At 42.4% G+C, this 20,556-nt stretch overlaps 2 protein-coding genes and 1 pseudogene across 2 annotated transcripts; 2 read left to right on the forward strand and 1 right to left on the reverse strand.

The window, feature by feature from the left end:
- The first annotated feature begins 2,042 nt into the window (after nucleotides 1-2,042).
- LOC115151304 (hyaluronan synthase 3-like) lies at nucleotides 2,043-4,717 on the forward strand. The gene is made up of 3 exons (XM_029695242.1): nucleotides 2,043-2,687; nucleotides 3,505-3,606; nucleotides 3,734-4,717. The coding sequence occupies exons 1-3, from the start codon at nucleotides 2,043-2,045 to the stop codon at nucleotides 4,661-4,663; spliced, it is 1,677 nt and encodes a 558-aa protein (XP_029551102.1). The 3' UTR covers nucleotides 4,664-4,717.
- A 4,625-nt stretch (nucleotides 4,718-9,342) lies between these two features.
- On the reverse strand, nucleotides 9,343-10,743 carry LOC115151335 (chromosome transmission fidelity protein 8 homolog; annotated as a pseudogene).
- Nucleotides 10,744-10,918: 175 nt separating this feature from the next.
- On the forward strand, nucleotides 10,919-20,529 carry LOC115151912 (U3 small nucleolar RNA-associated protein 4 homolog). Its single transcript, XM_029696253.1, has 17 exons — nucleotides 10,919-11,070; nucleotides 11,442-11,610; nucleotides 11,826-12,014; nucleotides 12,123-12,207; nucleotides 12,372-12,461; nucleotides 12,598-12,809; nucleotides 13,040-13,214; nucleotides 13,320-13,411; nucleotides 13,584-13,680; nucleotides 13,849-13,913; nucleotides 14,108-14,230; nucleotides 14,656-14,809; nucleotides 14,974-15,080; nucleotides 15,207-15,302; nucleotides 15,454-15,639; nucleotides 15,863-15,973; nucleotides 20,170-20,529. The coding sequence occupies exons 2-17, from the start codon at nucleotides 11,452-11,454 to the stop codon at nucleotides 20,284-20,286; spliced, it is 2,058 nt and encodes a 685-aa protein (XP_029552113.1). The 5' UTR covers nucleotides 10,919-11,070; nucleotides 11,442-11,451; the 3' UTR covers nucleotides 20,287-20,529.
- The last annotated feature ends 27 nt before the right edge of the window (nucleotides 20,530-20,556 follow it).

Here is a 20,556-nt window from a genome sequence, read left to right on the forward strand (position 1 = left end):
TTAATTAGAGGGTTTAGTGCAGAAAGGTATGGTGGTTATAGAATTGATTTTGTGATTGTTTTGGCGATGTCACATTTCAGAGGCTGGAATTCTATGGGTTTCTGCATCAGTGATCAGTGACACTGTTCAACTTCTCTACTTTTCATGATGCCATAAAAACAGCAACAACTAACGTTACTCTTCATTTTATTTATTTATTGTTTATTCATCGGCTGTGCAGTTCAACTTGGAAGTCCTAGTTTCTACCTGAAACATGATTTTTAGTCCATAGAGTTTGACATGGATCCCCCTCTCTATTCTTCTCTAATCCTGACTGCTAACAGCCCCCCAATGAATGTGGCTCTCTAATTAGGGTCAAACAGACCCTGTCCCTGTCTGTCTGTCTGCTTGCCTGTCATCTTCTCTATGCCCAGGGGGCATTTAGAGCATGCTGGCTGCCTCGCCCCTCTTATTGCCCCCCATGGTCCATGGATCATAGACTGGCCTTCAGAGGGGAATAGTTATGTGTTGTCAGTAGACACTGAATTAATCTGCACTCACTTTCCAAAAACAATTCTAGATACAATACCAGGCATGGTGGAATACATTTGGAATAATGTGATATCCTGGAAATTGAGTTTGGGTAGTGTACTATTTATTCTGGTGGTGTACCATATTTACTCTAATTACAAGTTGCTTAAATAAAATTAAATCTACATGTTATTCATCACATACAAAGTGTACAGCAGGTATAAAAGGTGCAGCGAAATGCTTATGTGCTAACTCCCTCAACAATACAGTACATTAATCAATATAAATAACAATGAAAGAGTCAAGTCAAAAATAACAAGTATTAGGAGAGGTAGTATGCATTGTAATGATGGACTTTATTCACACTGGATTTACAAATATGAAGTGGGTAGTGATTTGGTCACGCAGTAGAATACATAATATATACACCAGGGTTGACTGTGTGTGTGTGTTACAAGTTCCTTAGTGTATTATTACATTGAAAGCGGTTCTCATAGAAATATGATGAGAGAATGTACAGTATGTGTGACAGTGCCAGGATGTAAATCCACTTTGTGAGTAGTTAATTACATTTCTGCCAGTGTTTTCCATAGAATTGTATGTTATGATATGAGGGCTGTGAATGAGGGCCGTCTTTCTCCAGCCGAACCGAGAGGGGTGCACAGGGAGGTAATTTAATCAATGAAAGGGGGGGGATTGTTCTCCATTCTGGCCACTCCTGAGTGTCTGCCAAGCCCTGCCTCGCCTTTAATTAACGTCATTAACCTGGGAGGAGAGAGAGAGTCTGACTGAGTCTGAAGACTGCTGGAGATGCCAGACAGAAGTTACTCTAGCCAGTTGTTTCTGTCTGTCAGGAAAATGAAGGCCAACTGATAAACTAGGCATCATTTCCAGAGATTGTTTAAAGGTTGTAAATGGCTATGTTGTTTCTCCGTGTTTATTCTGCATTTTTTAGGTGAGGTCATTCACATTTTTTCATTTGGAAAAATGTGGGTATTGCTTGAATCTTAATCTTTACTTTTCAACGTAGCCAAAAATCCCATTATTTAGTGTTATGAACAGTGGATAGCCTAGTTAGTGTATGTTTCAGAAGAGTACTGGTCGTTAAGGGTGTTCACAGGAAATTACAATTACATTTACCAAAATAAGGGAGCAAATAAACATGTCTACACATGTAAACCCGTGACCTCATCATCTGCCCGCAGTTCCTAGGAGCTTATCAGGGCAAGCCTGTGTGAGCTAGCCCTGAGTGTTCTCTATTACTGTATGGACAACTACTGATGTGGGCAATATAAAATAGATTCACCACTAAACAACCCCAACCACATGTATTTATACATTCAAGGCCTGGCTAAAAATGATATTTGATGGATTCATATAAGGCATCTCAAAGTGTATTACCTGCTTTGGATTTTATTAAACACATGTGGTTTCTTGTTTGCCTCCCTCCAAACCCAACTTGAGCTCTGTCTGTCCTCCGACATTTCTGTCTGTCCCCATCCTGACTCCTTCCCCTCTCCTTTCCCCCCCAGATGCCCTCTCGCTGTAAGACTGTGCTGCATATCGTAACCACCACCCTCTTCGCCGCGGTGGTCCTGTTTGGGATCCTGCTGGCCTATGTGACTGGCTATCAGTTCATCCACACAGAGCAGCACCACCTGTCCTTCGGCCTGTACGGAGCCATCCTGTCCCTGCATCTTTTCCTCCAGAGCCTGTTTGCCTTCCTGGAGCACAGACACATGCGCAGCCCCGCCCGGCCCCAGCACCTGCGGCGCTCTGTGGCTCTGTGCATCGCAGCCTACCAGGAGGACCCAGACTACCTGAGGAAGTGCCTCTGCAGCGTGCGCCGCATCTCCTTCCCCAGCCTGAAGGTGGTGCTGGTGGTGGACGGGAACAGGCCGGAGGACCACTACATGATGGACATCTTCCAGGAGGTGATGGGTGGAGTGGACCAGGCTGGCAGCGTGGTGTGGAAGGGGAACTACCACAGTGACGGGGGTGGAGGGGTGGGCAGAGGGGGGACTGGAGCAGCGTCCCTGCATGCGCAGGAGGCTGCACGTGTGGCCAGGCTAGTGAGAGGCTGCCGCTACTCCTGTATCATGCAGGAGTGGGGAGGGAAGAGAGAGGTGATGTACACAGCCTTCAAAGCCCTGGGAGACTCTGTGGACTATATGCAGGTAAGTCTCTCTGTGTTTAAATTTTGCATCTCTCAACGGGTCCTCTGTCCTGCTTGATATAAATAGGTAACCTTATCTCCTTGTGACTGAGTCTCCACAGACTTTGGCACAAGGCATTGTATCGATGCTCTTCCATTACAGAGCAATATCTCAAAGCTGCGAACAGACACACACACACGCGCACACACACACATACGCGCACACACACATACGCGCACAAACACACATACACGCACAGAGGTAATCCCATTACTCAAAGGCCAGTCACGAACAGCATTTTTCCCCCTCCCAAGTGGGTACTCTTTTATACCCTCTCAAGTGTTACTTATTATAGCAACTGATTGAAATGTCTGCATTGCTCCTGGGCTTGCATACTGTATACATAGAGCAATAATACAGTATATTACTGCATTTCCAGGGTCAAAGTTCAGTTGTTTAGCTGAATCTCTTCTGTATGCTTCTTGAACACCTGTGTGCTGTCAGAAGTCTCTAATTTCTTCCAGCTAACTTGAGTGGCACCTGATGAAACACAGGGGACCTGAAACACCTGCTGTGGCACTAAGCCTTCATTCTTGGGTCTTTCGCAATCATTTATAAACACTTAATCACTAATTTATTAATGTAGACTACATCAGTGTGTATTGCACACATATCATCCCTACAGCAATCATAGTAAGATCAATAGCTGATTGTGTGATGGGATAAGCAAATTAGATTAATCCACTGTCAAAGCCAATCCCATTACCACCAACTTGGCTCCATGTCAGTTATATTATAAGGATGGAAATAATGCACCTGTGTATGTGTGGCTTTGCAGGTGTGTGATTCAGACACAGTTCTGGATCCAGCGTGCACCATAGAGATGCTGAAGATTCTAGAAGAGGATGCAAAGGTGGGCGGAGTAGGTGGAGATGTTCAGGTGAGAGACTTCTTTCTCTAAGAAGACCCTTCACATTGTTGTTATTGTCATCCTTTCTAAATGTACTTACTAGTTCTACTGAATCACCAGTAACAGTTTCTCCTCACTTGTCTCGGTTTCCCTTCAGATCCTGAATAAGTATGACTCGTGGATCTCCTTCCTGAGCAGTGTGCGTTACTGGATGGCCTTCAACGTGGAGCGGGCCTGCCAGTCCTACTTTGGCTGTGTGCAGTGTATCAGTGGTCCCCTGGGCATGTACCGCAACTCCCTGCTGCAGCAGTTCCTGGAGCCATGGTACCACCAGACCTTCCTGGGCAGCAAGTGCAGCTTCGGTGACGACCGCCACCTCACCAACCGCGTGCTGAGCTTTGGTTACAAGACCAAGTTTACGGCCCGCTCCAAGTGCCAGACTGAAACGCCAACGCGCTACCTCCGCTGGCTCAACCAGCAGACCCGCTGGAGCAAGTCCTACTTCAGAGAGTGGCTGTACAACGCCCTTTGGTTCCACAAGCACAGCCTTTGGATGACATATGAGTCTGTGGTGACGGGTTTCTTCCCCTTCTTCCTGGTTGCCACAGTGATCCACCTGTTCTACCGCGGGCGCCTGTGGAACATCCTTCTCTTCCTGTTGACAGTGCAACTGGTTGGCATGGTGAAAGCCACTTACGCCTGCTTCCTGAGGGGCAGTCTGGTCATGATCTTCATGTCTCTCTACTCCCTCCTCTACATGTCCAGCCTGCTGCCAGCCAAGATCTTTGCCCTGCTCACTATCAATAAGGCTGGCTGGGGCACGTCAGGGCGGAGGAAGATTGTTGTGAACTTCATAGGGGCGGTGCCCGTCACGGTGTGGGGGGCTGTGCTGCTGGGTGGGGTTGCCTACACCATCTACTGTGAGACCCAAGAGCCCTTCAGTGAAACAGAGAAAGCGCTTCTCATCGCTGGGGTCATCCTGTACGCCTGCTACTGGCTCATTCTGCTGGTTCTCTACCTGGCTATAGTGGCTAAGCGCTGCAACAAGAGGGAGGAGCAGTACCACCTACCGTACGCAGAGGCATAAGACATGGATCCTTGTTCAGTCCTTTGTGGTGCTGCTAGAACAACTGAGCCAGTCTGTGGCCCCACCACTCTGTCTCCATGGTGCTAAACCTCTGGGACCTATGGGGCATGAATGTGTTGTAGAATGACAATGGATGGACAGTTCTCACATTAACCTGGGAGACTTGGTTAAGTAGGTTACAAACCTTTTCTACAGTACAGAGTCCTCTACCAGTGGGCATGGTGCTTACCATGGATATAAAGCACATTATCATACAGCCCGTTTGGCCATGGTGGGACAAGGTGTGGCCAGGATAGACCAGAGATCGTAAGAGCTATGACACGGTGTGTGTTAGTATGAAGCAATGTTGATATGTTACCAACTTGATGCACTGAGCTGAGGGCCTTCTCTGCCTCAATCAGGAGACACAATGATCTACAGTTGTATTTTTGTAATACAATAATTGATAGACAATCTAACATTTATACAAACATAACTTACAAATACATTTGGTGCTGATGAACAGGCCCAGGGTAAACTTTTAGCTCGTAAGCTAATGGCTTGCAAGAGTATTGACACTCAATTGAACGAGTCAGTGAGTTTCTGTGGCTATTTTGTTCTATGGGTGCCAAATTGTATACACATTATACTGCAGTGTTCATTACAGGATGTACTTTTCCAAGTGAGGACAATCCCACATTAATTCCATCATGTAGACTATGACCAAAGAGCACTTGTTTTTTGACACGTCGTACCATTAATACAACACAAGTACTAACTCCATTTCGGTTATTAGTTGTAAATCCATAATGAGAAAATAAAAACATGATCCCATTTTATCAAGGTCAGGTAGTATTAGTGTAGGTGCTACCATGTCTAAGTTGACATGTGTTTTTGTTGTTGGAGAATGGAGATAATGTCGTGGAAGTTTCCACTTGTGTGCTATTTAAGTTGTGTTCATATTTTATTAAATGAGGATTGCATAACTTGAAACTTGAAAGTGCAAACAAGACACATAAAACAATGTTTGTTTACAGACTTGCTCAGCCTCTATCTACCAATGGTGCGGTAGGTCAATTTGATGGTACAGTACATTTCCAGAGGTGATATAGATGTTCAAGTACAAACTTTGTGGGCCACCAGGAATATGTTTTGCAGTGTTGTCTTGGCTATGAATCAGAGTTTGCTGTTGTTGGGGCTCAAAACTGCAACTTCCACATCAGTTTCACAAGGCACAAGATTGTTTGCAATTCCTTCAAGTGTTTGTGGCCATGAATTGTGACCATATTATTTTTGAGTTTTTTTTATACTGAAATTGGGGTTAAACAGATAAAGAGCCCCCACAAAAATGTAGTACTTTGAAGTTATTTCCTGAGTGCAATGCCAAAATAAAGTTAACACCAACATAAAGTGTCTTAATAGGGCGTTGGGCCACCACGAGCCAGAACAGCTTCAATGCACCTTGGCATAGATTCTACAATTGTCTGGAACTCTATTGGAGGGATGTGACACCATTCTTCCACGAGAAATTCCATCATTTGGTGTTTTGTTGATGGTGGTGGAAAACGCTGTCTTGCGTTGAGATCTGGTGACTGAGACGGCCATGGCATATGGCTTACATCGTTTTCATGCACAAACACTCATGCCCTGTCAATGGGGGGCATTGTCATCCTATGGGGGCCAGTGGTGGAAAAAGTACCCAATTGTCATACTTGAGTAAAAGTAAAGATACCTAATAGAAAATGACTCAAGTAAAAGGGAAAGTCACCCAGTAAAATACTACTTGAGTAAAAGTCTAAAAGTATTTAGTTTTAAATATGCTTTAGTATCAAAAGTAAATGTAATCGCTAAAATATACTTAAGTATCAAAAGTAAAAGTATTCCTTATATTAAGCAAACCAGACGGCAACATTTTCTTGTTTTAGCCAGGGGCACACTCCAACATTTAGACATAAATGTGTGTTTAATGAGTTTAATGAGTCCGCCAGATCAGAGGCAGAGGGATGACCAGGGATGTTCTCTTGATTATTGCGTGAATTGGACAATTTCCTTTTGCTGCTAAGCATTCAAAATGTAACGAGTACTTTTTGGTGTCAGGAAAAATGTATGGAGTAAAAAGTACAATATTTTCTTTAGGAATGTAGTGAAGTAAAAGTTGTCAAAAATATAAATAGTAAAGTAAGGTACAGATGACCAAAAAAACGACTTAGGTAGTACTTTAAAGTATTTTTACTTAAGTACTTTACACCACTGATGGGGGCATAGCCATGGTAGCCAAAATATTAGCCTGGCCAGCATGATGGCCCGAAGCATGATGGGATGTTAATTGTTAATTAACTCAGGAACCACACCTGTGTGGAAGCACCTGCTTTCAATATAGTTTGCATCCCTCATTTACACAAGTGTTTCATTCAGTTACTTGTGGTCATTAATGGGATTGGTTTTAGGCAGTCCATTGGAAAACATATTGGAGTCACAAGGCCGGGTTTGGTTTTAGGCAGTACATTGGAAAGCATGTTGGAGTCACAAGGCCATTAAGAGACGCCAGCCAGCCAGAGAGATTGTGTGTGGGGTGGGGTGGCCAGGCACAGAGGGGGAAATTATGTTTTTAAAATAAACATTATTTCACCTTTATTTAACCAGGTAGGCAAGTTGAGAACAAGTTCTCATTTACAATTGCGACCTGGCCAAGATAAAGCAAAGCAGTTCGACAACATACAACAACACAGAGTTACACATGGAATAAAACAAACATACAGTAGAAAAATAAGTCTATATACAATGTGAGCAAATGAGGTGAGATAAGGGAGGTAAAGGCAAAAAGGCCATGGTGGCAAAGTAAATACAATATAGCAAGTAAAACACTGGAATGGTAGATTTGTAGTAGAAGAAAGTGCAAAGTAGAAATAATGGGGTGCAAAGGAGCAAAATAAATAAATAAATACAGTAGGGGAAAAGGTAGTTGTTTGGGCTAAATTATAGATGGGCTATGTACAGGTGCAGTGATCTGTGAGCTGCTCTGACAGCTGGTGCTTAAAGCTAGTGAGGGAGATAAGTGTTTCCAGTTTCAGAGATTTTTGTAGTTCGTTCCAGTCATTGGCAGCAGAGAACTGGAAGGAGAGACAGCCAAAGGAGGAATTGGCTTTGGGGGTGACCAGAGAGATATACCTGCTGGAGCGCGTGCTACAGGTGGGTGCTGTTATGGTGACCAGTGAGCGGAGATAAGGGGGGACTTTACCTAGCAGGGTCTTGTAGATGACCTGGAGCCAGTGGGTTTGGCGACGATTATGAAGCGAGGTCCAGCCAACGAGAGCGTACAGGTCGCAGTGGTGGGTAGTATATGGGGCTTTGGTGACAAAACGGATGACACTGTGATAGACTGCATCCAATTTGTTGAGTAGAGTGTTGGGGGCTATTTTGTAAATGACATCGCCAAAGTCGAGGATCGATGGATGGATTTGGGAGAAGGAGAAATGGGGAAGGCTTGGGCGAGTAGCTGTGGGGGGTGCAGTGCTATTGACTGCGGAAGAGGTAGCCAGGTGGAAAGCATGGCCAGCCGTAGAAAAATGCTTATTGAAATTCTCAATTATAGTGGGTTTATCGGTATATGTACTGTGTGGCTGGATGAATTAGTCCCTTCAGCCATCATGGAGCAAAAATGATGGACATCTATGGTTACACTTCTATGTGCATGCCAAGAAGGGACCTCCCCCTCCAGCTTTCCCCTAAACACACACATAAACAGCCCCTAGGAGGTGTGTAATAAGACTGTATGTAAACTAGCAGCACCATATCAGCAAGTCAAATTATGAGTATATGTAAATTTACTTGGCGAATAAAGGTGATTCTGATTCTGACATAGCTATTGGGATTATGTGAAGAATTGAGAGGCAAGGACACCATAGAGATGACTGTGACAGTGTTGTCTGGCATTCGTTTGTATGGTGTGGAGATGTCAAATACAATCTTTATTATAGCCTATCTTTCAGGCTGAACATCTGCTTTCAGTCTACAATATTGTCATTAGCAATTTTTGATTTCCTTGATACTGCCTGCCTCCGACAACAAATCAATCGGTCTCATAATGCTGAGTGACTGTAGATGTCCAGCCATATTTTGTAAGCATATCTTACATGAAAAAACCCAGTCTTATAATATAATTGTTTTGAATATAATTATGTAACTATTCAATACGTCTGTGACTGAAAATCTATACCAGACTTTTCTAAGTCGTGTCTCAATGCCGCAGAACAACTGTTGAGCCTATAGAACAAACCATGGTATCTCAGCTCATACATCATTCAATGTTACATAAAGGCAATGTTTCACAGTATATTTCAAAGTAATATATTTTGTGTATTGTATGTATTCAAAGATATTTTGAAGATGTACAAGAATTATGGGTTTAAGAATAGACTATTTAAAAGGAACTCTGGGATTTGTACATTTCATGAAACAATAGCGGTTTACATAATTTTTACAATGTGATGTAGTTAGCACAATGATCTGTTATTCAGTGTAGTTTGGTCTCTAGTGCTCAACATTGCTACACTGGTCTTTTTGTAGTTTCATGGATGAGACATCACTCATATCACCATTATCCCTATTACGATTTAGGGATAAAAAAAAGTAATAAACCAAGATAGCATTTCTAATACAGTAGTAGGGTACAGAAAAACTCAGAATCATGCACCAGCATATGGCTATTGAAAGATAAAATACATATTTTATTGGTATGTAATAGCTGAAAATAAAGTATTGTAACCACCTATGTATTTCATTATGTACATCTTTAATTATAAAAGGCAAGACATGTTGTTGGAAAAAGGTTTTGTATTTCAAATCAAAACAGTTATTTTCCCGACTTGTACAGCAGTTGAAAAAAAATGTATTTTTTATCTGAATAAAAAATATTCTCATTCGACTGTTGTGGCGATTTCTTCCCCATCTGAAAATAATCAGTGTACAAATGTCATGTCAAGGCATTACTAAATCCTGTCATTTGATAAGTGCAACAATAAAGATATTTTAATCATACACCACAGCGTTTAGTAAATTCCAGCAGTGTAACCACTGACATAACAAATCAAATATGCACACAGCCTAGTTTCAGATGTCCCATAACCTCAAGTCAGACAAGTGTGTCCCAAGTACAGTCTTGCAATGTGTGCTCCATACTTGTGGGTCTGGAGTCATTAAGAGTGCAGCATGTCCTTTGCTCCCACAGAGGTGACCAGGGTCAAGGTCGTTAGGTACAAAGCGGAAGAAAACAGACTGCAACAGGAACTTTTTCCCAGTTAAAATTGTTTTGCGACAGTGAGCCCTATAATGCATATGACCAAGCACTTCACTACACTTTCTTGGGCACATTAGTGATGATGGGCTTTGGGCGAGTATTGAAGATGAGCTTCTTCTTGATGAGGGCGGAAATAGAGTAGGTGGTGGGGTTCTGCTGGTTGATTTCCATGGGAACCTTCTCCCCTTGTGGGAGGCCAGAGTGTTTAATCAGGACAGCGAAGGGCTTCTCCAGTTTGACCACCTTCCCATAGAGGATGTGGTGTCCCACAATGAGCACAGGTACACCCTGGGGAGGGGACACAGGTGAGCACAGTAAAGACAAGAAACAACATCTCAGATTGGAAAGAGGTAACAGAAGAGTGTACTAGTACTGCATTATAGTGCCATGTTGTCATGTGCCTCTTTGGTGTAGAGCAAATCTCCCATCAGGTTCAGAGATCTGCCTGGACATCATCTCCCCCTGGAGTTCAACCAGCAGCCACTCAGTAGGACCAGGACCATCCACACTGGACAGGGATGGATAGGGGAGTAGAAACAGATGTATTCACCAAATACATAGACATCAAACATTGTCACTAAACATTATGAAATTCATATTTCATACACAACAGCTGACTGATTGCGAGTGTCAATGCTGTCAGTCTCTCAACAGATCGAACTCTGTTCATTACCATCTGATGAAATGAAATAGTTATCCTGAATGTTTTCATACTCTGCGACGAGACAGACAAAACTTCCCTGAATTGACCATGAATTCAGATGATTGCGAAGTCTTACCTTGAGGTTTTAAGAATTTGAACCATTGTGCTGCTCGCAGAAAGATAACTGAAACACTGACAGGGGAGGAGAAGAAGAGAGATGTAACACAGGCAATCAGTGCAATATTGTTAGGTAAATATAATGACGCATTAACACTAATTCTGTCACTGACAAGTCCTGTTTGTTTTCATGTTTTTCCCGCCAGGAAGATGTACCACCTTCATCCGGCGCACAGTCGCGTCACTGCATGTAGTGGTTTTCGTTTCCGGTTCAAAGGTGTCCAACGTGGTGTCTGCTGTAATTCAACGTGTGGATATAGGAATTAATGTTTGGGAAAAGTGAAGAAAATACTAAAGAAAGGGACGATAAAAGTAAGCGTTTTCTTTAACTGTTTGTATGTGCATTATAAATTGTTACATGTCAACAATATAATGATTTGCACATAGGCAAGCGGTGTTCTTTCAGTGTCAAACGAGCAGCTAGCTAACCAGCCAAATAGTTTGCGCCAAGTAACGTAGCTAGTTAGCTAACTAAGGGAACGTGAACTAATTAGCGAGCTATTTTTTTTAGTTGCTAGATAGCCATTTTGTTGCTTACATGTTTCAAATTATGACTTGCATCCCATTATAACAGTTTAGCCGGAAGTTAACACACGGCACGAGGCTAGCTAACTGCATAACAATAATGACTTCCATGCAAAACTGTTAATCCTCTTAATTTTAGCATCTAACTGTTTTCTTAGATTAGCGACAATGGGGGAGTTTAAAGTGCACCGGGTTCGATTTTTCGACTACATGCCAACTGCCATCAGAGCTATGGCATTCAATGCCCACACAGAGAGATTGGCCCTGGGACGAATGGATGGGAGTGTGGAGATTTTCAACTTCGCAGACCACTATTTCCAGGAAAAGGTTAGTAACTCGTTGTATAAATGTATGGCCTATTCAGAATGAAAATTAACATTATGCTTGATCGTTAGTCTACATTATAGCACACTTAAAAGTCTTTACACCTCCCTTCTTAGGACATTGTTGATGCTTATGGTTGATTAACATTGTCAACAGAAATACACCCACGGTTGGTTGTCACACTTGCCATTAATTAACACTTGTTTTGGAATCTGCAGGTTATTCCAGGGAAGGACTCCCGATCAATCGAGGCCCTGTGTTGGGTCAGAGGACGCTTGTTCAGTGCTGGCCTAAATGGAGAGATCACAGAATACGATCTGGAGAACCTGAGACCCAAGTACTCCCTGGAGGCATATGGGGGCCCCATTTGGACCATCACCAGCAATTCTCAGGGGACACACTTAGCAGTCAGTCACCTCTCTGTAATAGTGTCTTTTCAAACATATTGGAATTTGTGTTTTTCATGCTGACTTTAGATGAAATTTAAATAATGTATTTTTTTCTAAACATGTTAGATCGGATGTGAAGATGGGACGGTGAAGTTGTTTGAGGTACTTGAAGAGCGCATTCAGTTTGAGCGCAATCTGGACAGACAGAAAGGTGAGTTGAACAGAGGATTGATTCACTTGTCTAAACATTTGTTCCTTCCTTACATTGCAACCTTTCTTAATATGATTTGGCATCCTTGCTGTCAATGGGGTTGCAGCTGTGTTGACAACTGACCTCTTCTAGTGCAGTTTAAACTGTGTAATCCCGTCTTTCAGGTCGCATCATATCCCTCTCCTGGCACCCCTCTGGCACACAGATTGCTGCTGGCATGAGCGACATGATCCGTGTCTTTGATGTCCCGACAGGTGAGTTAGGAACAGCCATGTAAAAATATTGTGTAAAAATATTGTCAGACAGTTAGTAAGCTAACCACAGTGCATTTTTGATAGGTTTCCAATTTTGGACTTGTTTGATCCTGACCTCCAGTGTTTGTTGTTTCAGGTCGTGCTGTACAGAGGCTCCTGGTGGACCGGGGCTTTGGAGGCTCTAAGAGTCGGGAGACTGTAGTCTGGAGTGTAGTCTTCCTGTCAGACTGTACTATCATCAGCGGTGACTCTGCTGGGAAGGTCCAAGTCTGGGACGGACACACCGGCACGCTCGTCAAAACACACCTGGTGACCAAGTGGGATGTGCTTGCACTGTCTGTCTCCAAGGTGAGATAGTGTTCACTGTGATGGACACTTGGCCTTTACTAATATCTTATCCCTCCTTCCAGATTGTTGCACTCTGTTTATTAGGAGGTGCCAGAGAATGTAGATGTCTCTTTGATTGTCTGAATCCATATATTGCAGGTGAACATGATTTGTTTGACCCAACTAATGTGAATTCGTAGGATTGACTAGAGTGGAGCTTCCTTGTAGACGGGTCTGTGTGTGATTGACAGGATGAGAGCAGTGTGGTGGCGGGGACGTCAGAGGGCACTGTGATCCAGTTCCAGTTCATTGCTCCTACTCTGCAGCAGCAGCAGGACAAGGAGTGGGTCAGAACCAGGACCTTCAAGAACCACACGCATGATGTCAGAGCCCTGGCTGAGATCGAGACTGCCATCGTCTCTGGAGGTCAGTGCTAATGTTCAAATGGATGAGGGTGAAATGCTACTGTAGTACAACAAATGTTGCCCTATATTGACTGCATTACTAATTCTGGATACATTCTCTCTTCAGGTATGGATACCCAGCTTGTAGTGAGACCCCTCTTGGAGAAGTTTGATGAGAGGTCACATGCTTCGGCACTTCGCAAGATCCACTTTCCCCATGTGAGTACAGAACTAGTAGAAATTACTCTAGTAACAGAGCTGTTGCAAGTAATGTTAATTGCATAGATTGTGAATAGTGAATTCAACAGAATGTTCATATTAACGTTGAACAGATTGTTATAGAATTGCACAAAAAATCTTGATTTGATCCTGTTTGTACTGTTCTTTTCAGCGGAATCTAGTATTTTGTGCAAAGAAGGCAGGGCTACTGCTCTTCCAGTTCCCTGGCCAGCTGGAGCTGTGGAGACTGGGAGAGAGTGATGGACATGGTGAGAATCTCACTCGCATGGATGGAAAGAGGGAGATGGGAGAAATACAGTCAATATCATGCAAATTATTGTAGCAACTTTTCAAACAAAGGGGAGTGATTATCACACTTGTCTAGTGGGTATAGTTATTGTGTGCTGTATTTGACAACACATCTCTCTAACTTTCAGGGAAGCCAGGAGACAGCTTGCCTCTGAAGAGGAAACCTGAGAAACTCCTCCATCTCAAGAGAAAGGTAGGTATTTCTCCTGCATACAACTGTTTATCACCTCAATCTGTAGAAATATCCAAAATCACCTCACCTTTGGGAATTTCATTTTAGCTGATATAATGACAGTATGCATTGAATTTGAGTGGCGTAGTCTGAGTTTGTCATGCTGAAGAAACCCTGCAACTGTAGTTTTGTTTTTCTGTGATGTTTCCCTTCAGGGTGAGGATCATATCTGCTGCAGTGCTCTGTCCTCCTGTGGAGGATGGCTAGCCTACTCCACCATGTCCAGTGTACGTCTCTACAGGCTGCAGACGGACAATAACGACATCAGCATAACCAAGGTATTACCAAGTCTTGATTGTGGTCTCCATTATGTTAGATACACAACCGGCCTCCTCACCTACTTTATCATGTTTGCAAAAGGGGTTTGCTGATATGCTACACAAATCCCATTTCATTGTTTGACTAATTCATAAAATCCTGTTTATTCTAGTTCAATGTCATTTGAGCTTGTTGAATCTGAAAAACGATTGTGTGCTTTCACTCTCCCAAGGGACAGTCAAATTTATAATCATTCAAATGGTCCAGCTTTGACTAGACAATAATTTCACCCTAATATTTAGACTAAGCATCAAGTACATGGCACCATTTGTCAGTGCTTTAAAATGTCAGTTTAAAATGCCAACATTGCTGGTTGAACCCAGTCTTGTTCTCCTCGTACATTGTTCAGTAAGATAAGTATTATAAATCTCTGTCTCTCCCCCAGGTACCCAAGCTTCCAAAGGTCCTGCGCTCTGCACACCAGCTGTGTTTCTCTTCAGACTCCTCCAAACTGTTTGCTGCTTTCAGCCAATCAGTCCTCGTTATTGCCCTTAGCCAATCTGAGTGCAAGTATGTGCACACCCTCAAGCCTAAGTCAGGTCAGTGGATCATCGGCAATATTGGTTATCTGACCTGTCAACTGGCAAACTGCTTGCTGAAACTGCAATTTTGATGTTCTTCACTGAAAAACCAAAGCTTTGTGCTGGATAACCTAATCTCTGTTTTTGGTAACATGGCCTCACTCTGCTGTTTCCTTCTCCAGGGTCCAGACAGCCCATTCACTTAATGACTAACAGTGTGGATGGGAAGTGGCTGGCGACAGCAAATAGTGACTGTGAGATCCACGTCTACAATGTACAGAAACTAAAGGTGAGTGTGTTTTCCACTGATCCAGTCAAGCTCTACAGCTGTTCTGTAACACTAAAAGTAACACTGTAAAAGTAGTGTAATCTGTTTCCAATGACAGCCTCACATGACCCTGTTCTTGTGTTCCAGCTCCACTGTATTGTACCTGTGTATAGTTCCTGTCCCAGTGCCATGGGGATCCACCCCACCACCAACAATCTGACCATGGTGCACGCTGACCAACAGGTAAACACCATGCCATCTCTCATACTGCCACTGCATACTGTCACTGTCACAGGAGTGATCTTGATGAAACTTGTGATTTCTCCCATAGGTTTACGATTTAGTACTCTGACACGTGTAGATATGCTGACTGTTCTTTGGTCCATGTCTATAGATATTTGAGTACTCTATAGTGGAGAAGCAGTACACAGACTGGAGCCGAAAGCTTCAGAAGCAGGGGCTCCACAACTTGTGGTTGGACCGAGACACACCCGTCACCGACGTGACCTTCAACCCTAAAAATCCTGAGCAGATCCTCTTGCACGACATGCACATGTTCTGCATCATCGACCAAAGTCTGGTAAGAAACCTGCATCTCTCCTACAGGCATCTTTCTTTAAAGTGTTTATCCATCAATGTCCTTGTCATAATGGCCTTTAGCAGTCCTTCTCAGTTGAGCCTTTTCATCTATTAAAGGAACAGTGTTGGTTTAGTGGCCTATTATGGGTCATATTGACTATCATTAGAATACACCTGCTTTTACTGGCCTGTGAGGTTAACACTGTCACCCTCTACCCTTTCAGCCCCTCCCTGACCAGAAGACCCAGTTCTACAATCAGATGACCCTCAGAAGCCTATCAGAGCAGGAGAGGCCCAGTCACCTCCATGCTTTCAAAATATGTAAAACCTTCCAGGTGAGTGTCTGTTTGGCCAGGTAGAACCCAAAGTGGGACAATATCAGGATTCTGTTGGATATATCTTATATACAGTAGGATTGTAACAGTACACATATTCGTACCAAACTGTTTGATGGGGGACCTTGGTTCGGTCTCTGTGAACCCAAATGAATACATACAAATAGAAACACTAGGCCTATAGGCTACGCCTACGCTATGTTGTAGACACATGCCTCAAGTAAATCTGAGCTGAAAAATTGTTTCGGGCTATTCTGTTGAAACAACAAGAGCCTATGCCTAATCAAAATTCTTATCTTAATTGGCATGTTACATTAGCATGTGACGTTCAGAACTAGCAAACATACAGAAAACTTCCGGTGAATTTACTAAATTACTCACGATAAACGTTCACAAGAAACATAATTATTTTAAGAATTATAGATACAGAACTCCTTTATTACATTACATTTAAGTCATTTACCAGACGCTCTTATCCAGAGCGACTTACAAATTTTCTGCAATCGCGGTGTCAGATTTTGCAATATTCTGAGTAGATAGCTCGCCATCACGGGCTAGCTAATTTGACACCGACCAAGTCTGGCGTTCACTAAACTCAGAATTACTATTAAGAAAAATTGGATTACCTCTGCTGTTCTTCGTCAGGACTTCTACTTCAACCACAAATGTTGTTTTGGTTCAAAATAATCCATAGTTATGTTCAAATATCCTCTGTTTTGTCCGTGCGTTCAGGTCCCTATCCGAACGGTGACGCGCGGACGCATGTCGTGACAAAAAATGTCAAAATATTCCATTACCGTACTTCGAAACATGTCAAACCCTGTTTAAAATAAATTTTATGCGATTTTTCTCGTAAAATAGCGATAATATTCCGACCGGGAGACATTGTTTTCGTTCAAAGACTGAAAGAAGAAAATGGTGTCTTCACATGCACGCGCGCACCCGTGTCATTGTTCTCAGATCGACCACTATCCAAAACCCCTACTGTTTTTCAGCCAGGGACTGCAGAGTTATCACTCCCCGTTCTGGCGCCTTCTGAGAGCCTATGGGAGCCTTAGAAAATGTCACGTTACAGCAGAGATCCTCTGTTTTCGATAAAGAGGCTATAGAAGGCCAAGAAATGGTCAGAGAGGGCACTTCTAGTATAGAATCTTCTCAGGTTTTGGCCTGCCATATGAGTTCTGTTATACTCAGACACCATTCAAACAGTTTTAGAAACTTTATGGTGTTTTCTATCCAAATCAAACAATTATATGCATATTCTAGTTTCTGGGCAGGAGTAATAACCAGATTAAATCGGGTACGTTTTTTTATCCGGACGTGAAAATACTGCCCCCTACCCAAGAGAGGTTAAGCACGACGCAACGCTGTGGTATATTGGCCATATACCTCAAACCCCCGAGGTGCCTTATTGCTATTATAAACTGGTTACCAATGTCATTAGAGCAGTAAAAAGAATGTTTTGTCATACTCGTGGTATATAGTCTGATATACCAATCAGCATTCAGGGCTCGAACCACCCAGTTTATAATTATATATTTTTTTACAGTCTTTGGTTTATAGCCACATATGTGCCTATTCTCTTTGGTTAAGAATAGGGGTTTCAGCACCTTGTAACAGTGCTGAAGCCACTTTACGAGCTTCCCACTTGCACCAAATTCAGCAAACTAAAGCCGAAGTTTTCAAGGAATTGGCCAATGCTGTGTTGTGCTTAACATTGACCGCCCATCACATTACTCTGTGGAGTGGGAGATGTACCGTGCTACAGACACACCTCCTTTTATGAGAGTCACAAAAGCACATCTGGCACTGAGAAGAGGCTGTGTCATGGTGCGTTTGTAACCAAGTGGGAATTTACCACATACGACTGGGGAAAAATCCACTCGAACGGCTCTCCAACTGGTAATTATTAGTAGGGAAACTCGTTTATCATGCTGAGCACCCACTTCTCCCACACGGTGACCTCTGACGTCACCTACTAAGAAAATTGCCTCGTAACAGCATTTTCAGCAGTTAAATGCAACAACAAAACACTATTTATAAAAGGCAATCTAATGTTTTTTAAACTCTTTAATTTGTTTACAAGCATGAGGCTGTACTTTTAGTTTATGGTTGATGCAGCTGGTTGGCCATTAGCCAATCAGTGTTTCTCAATGAGTTGAAATCACATGAACGCATCCAACTGGTATTTACGACTTCACAACTAGTAAATTCCCACCTCCCACCTGGTTACAAATTAGAGGTCGACCGATTTATGATTTTTCAACGCCGATACTGATTATTGGAGGACCAAAATATGCCAATACCGATTAATCAGACGATTTATATATATTTGTAATAATGACAATTACAACAATACTGAATGAACAATGAACACTTTTATTTTAACTTAATATAATACATCAATAAAATCAATTTCGTCTCAAATAAATAATGAAACATGTTCAATTTGGTTTAAATAATGCAAAAACAAAGTGTTGGAGAAGAAAGTAAAAGTGCAATATGTACCATGTAAAAAAGCTAACGTTTAAGTTCCTTGCTCAGAACATGAGAACATATGAAAGCTGGTGGTTCCTTTTAACATGAGTCTTTAGTATTCCCAGGTAAGAAGTTTTAGGTTGTATTTATTATGGGACTATTTCTCTCTATACCATTTGTATTTCATATACCTTTGACTATTGGTTGTTGTAATAGGTACTTTAGTATTGCCAGCCTAATCTCGGGAGTTGATAGGCTTGAAGTCATAAACAGCGCTGCTGGCAAACACAGTAAAGTGCTGTTTGAATGAAAGCTTACGAGCCTGCTGCTGCCTACCACCGCTCAGTCAGACTGCTCTATCAAATCATAGACTTAATTATAATATAATTACACACAGAAATACGAGCCTTAGGTCATTAATATGGGCAAATCCGGAAACTATCATTTCGAAAACAAAACGTTTATTCTTTCAGTGAAATATGGAACCGTTCCGTATTTTATCTAATGGGTGGCATCAATTGCACAACCTTCAATGTTATGTCATAATTACATACAATCCTGGCAAATTAGTTCGCAACGAGCCAGGCGGCCCAAACTGTTGCATATACCCTGACTCTGCGTTCAATGAACGCAAGAGAAGTGACACAATTTCCCTAGTTTAATATTGCCTGCTAACATGAATTTCTTAACTAAATATGCAGGTTTAAAAAAATATACTTCTGTTTATTGATTTTAAGAAAGGCATTTATGTTTATGGTTAGGTACATTCGTGCAACGATTGTGCTTTATTCGAAAATGCGCTTTTGTTAAATCATCCCCCGTTTGGCGAAGTTGGCTGTCTTTGTTAGGAAGAAATGGTCTTCACACAGTTCGCAACGAGCCAGGCGGCCCAAACTGCTGCATATACCCTGACTCTGTTGCACAGAACGCAAGAGAAGTGACACAATTTCGTGTTAGCAGGCAATATTAACTAAATATGCAGGTTTAAAAATATATACTTGTGTATTGATTTTAAGAAGGCGTTGATGTTTATGGTTGGGTACACATTGGTGCAACGACAGTGCTTTTTTCGCGAATGCGCTTGTTAAATCACCCGTATGGCGAAGTAGGCTGTGATTTCAATGATAAATTAAAAGGCACCGCGTCTATTATATGCAACGCAGGACAAGCTAGATAAACTAGTAATATCATCAACCATGTGTAGTTAACTAGTGATTATGTTAAGATTGATAGTTTTTTATAAGATAAGTTTAATGCTAGCTAGCACCTTACCTTGGCTCCTTGCTGCACTCGCATAACAGGTAGTCAGCCTGCCATGCAGTCTCCTCGTGGAGTGCAATGTAATCGACCATGATCGGTGTCCAAAAATGCTGATTACCGATTGGTTATGAAAACTTGAGATCGGCCCTAATTAATCGGCCGTTCCGATTAATCGGTCGACCTCTATTACAAATGCAGCTTCAGAGTGGAAACTTGAGGCCCAACATACCAATCCTGTCATAACAGACAATGCCAGGAACATTGTGAATGCTGAACAATGTGAATGGCATTTCATTTTCCTGCTGTACCGAAACCGAACCGTGACACCAAAACTGCAATACGTACCGAACCGTGGGTTTGGTTAGACCCCTAATATACAATAATGAGATGTTTAGATTCTATAAATGTGATAATGGGTCAAATCAGTTTCTCTATCCTCTGATGTGTTTCCTGTATAGGACTTGCTGTCTGTGAGTCTGCTGGGTGACCAGTCTCTGGTGATGGTGGAGCGCCCCCTCCTGGCCATCGCATCCCAGCTACCTGCTCCCGTCAGACAGAAAAAGTTTGCCACATAAACAATAGGGAGAGGTGTGATTTTTTTTTGATTTTTTTTGTCTGTGGCTGTCCTTCGATTCTCTATCCTTCTCCCCGAAGTGGGCACACATTCATTGCATTTTAAAAGATTGCGACTGCTGTGACCAGTTGCACATTTCAGGAGCAGGGAAGGGAATCGGAGCACAGCCTGTCTCTACACCCCTGACCCATGCTTTGTAAAGACTGTTTGATACAGTAATAAATAAAATATTTACTGTAATGTACAGACTGTTTTGTCAGTTTTTGCAAGG

This window comes from Salmo trutta, chromosome 17 (genome assembly GCF_901001165.1).
Source record: "Salmo trutta chromosome 17, fSalTru1.1, whole genome shotgun sequence".
Lineage (NCBI taxonomy): Eukaryota > Metazoa > Chordata > Actinopteri > Salmoniformes > Salmonidae > Salmo > Salmo trutta.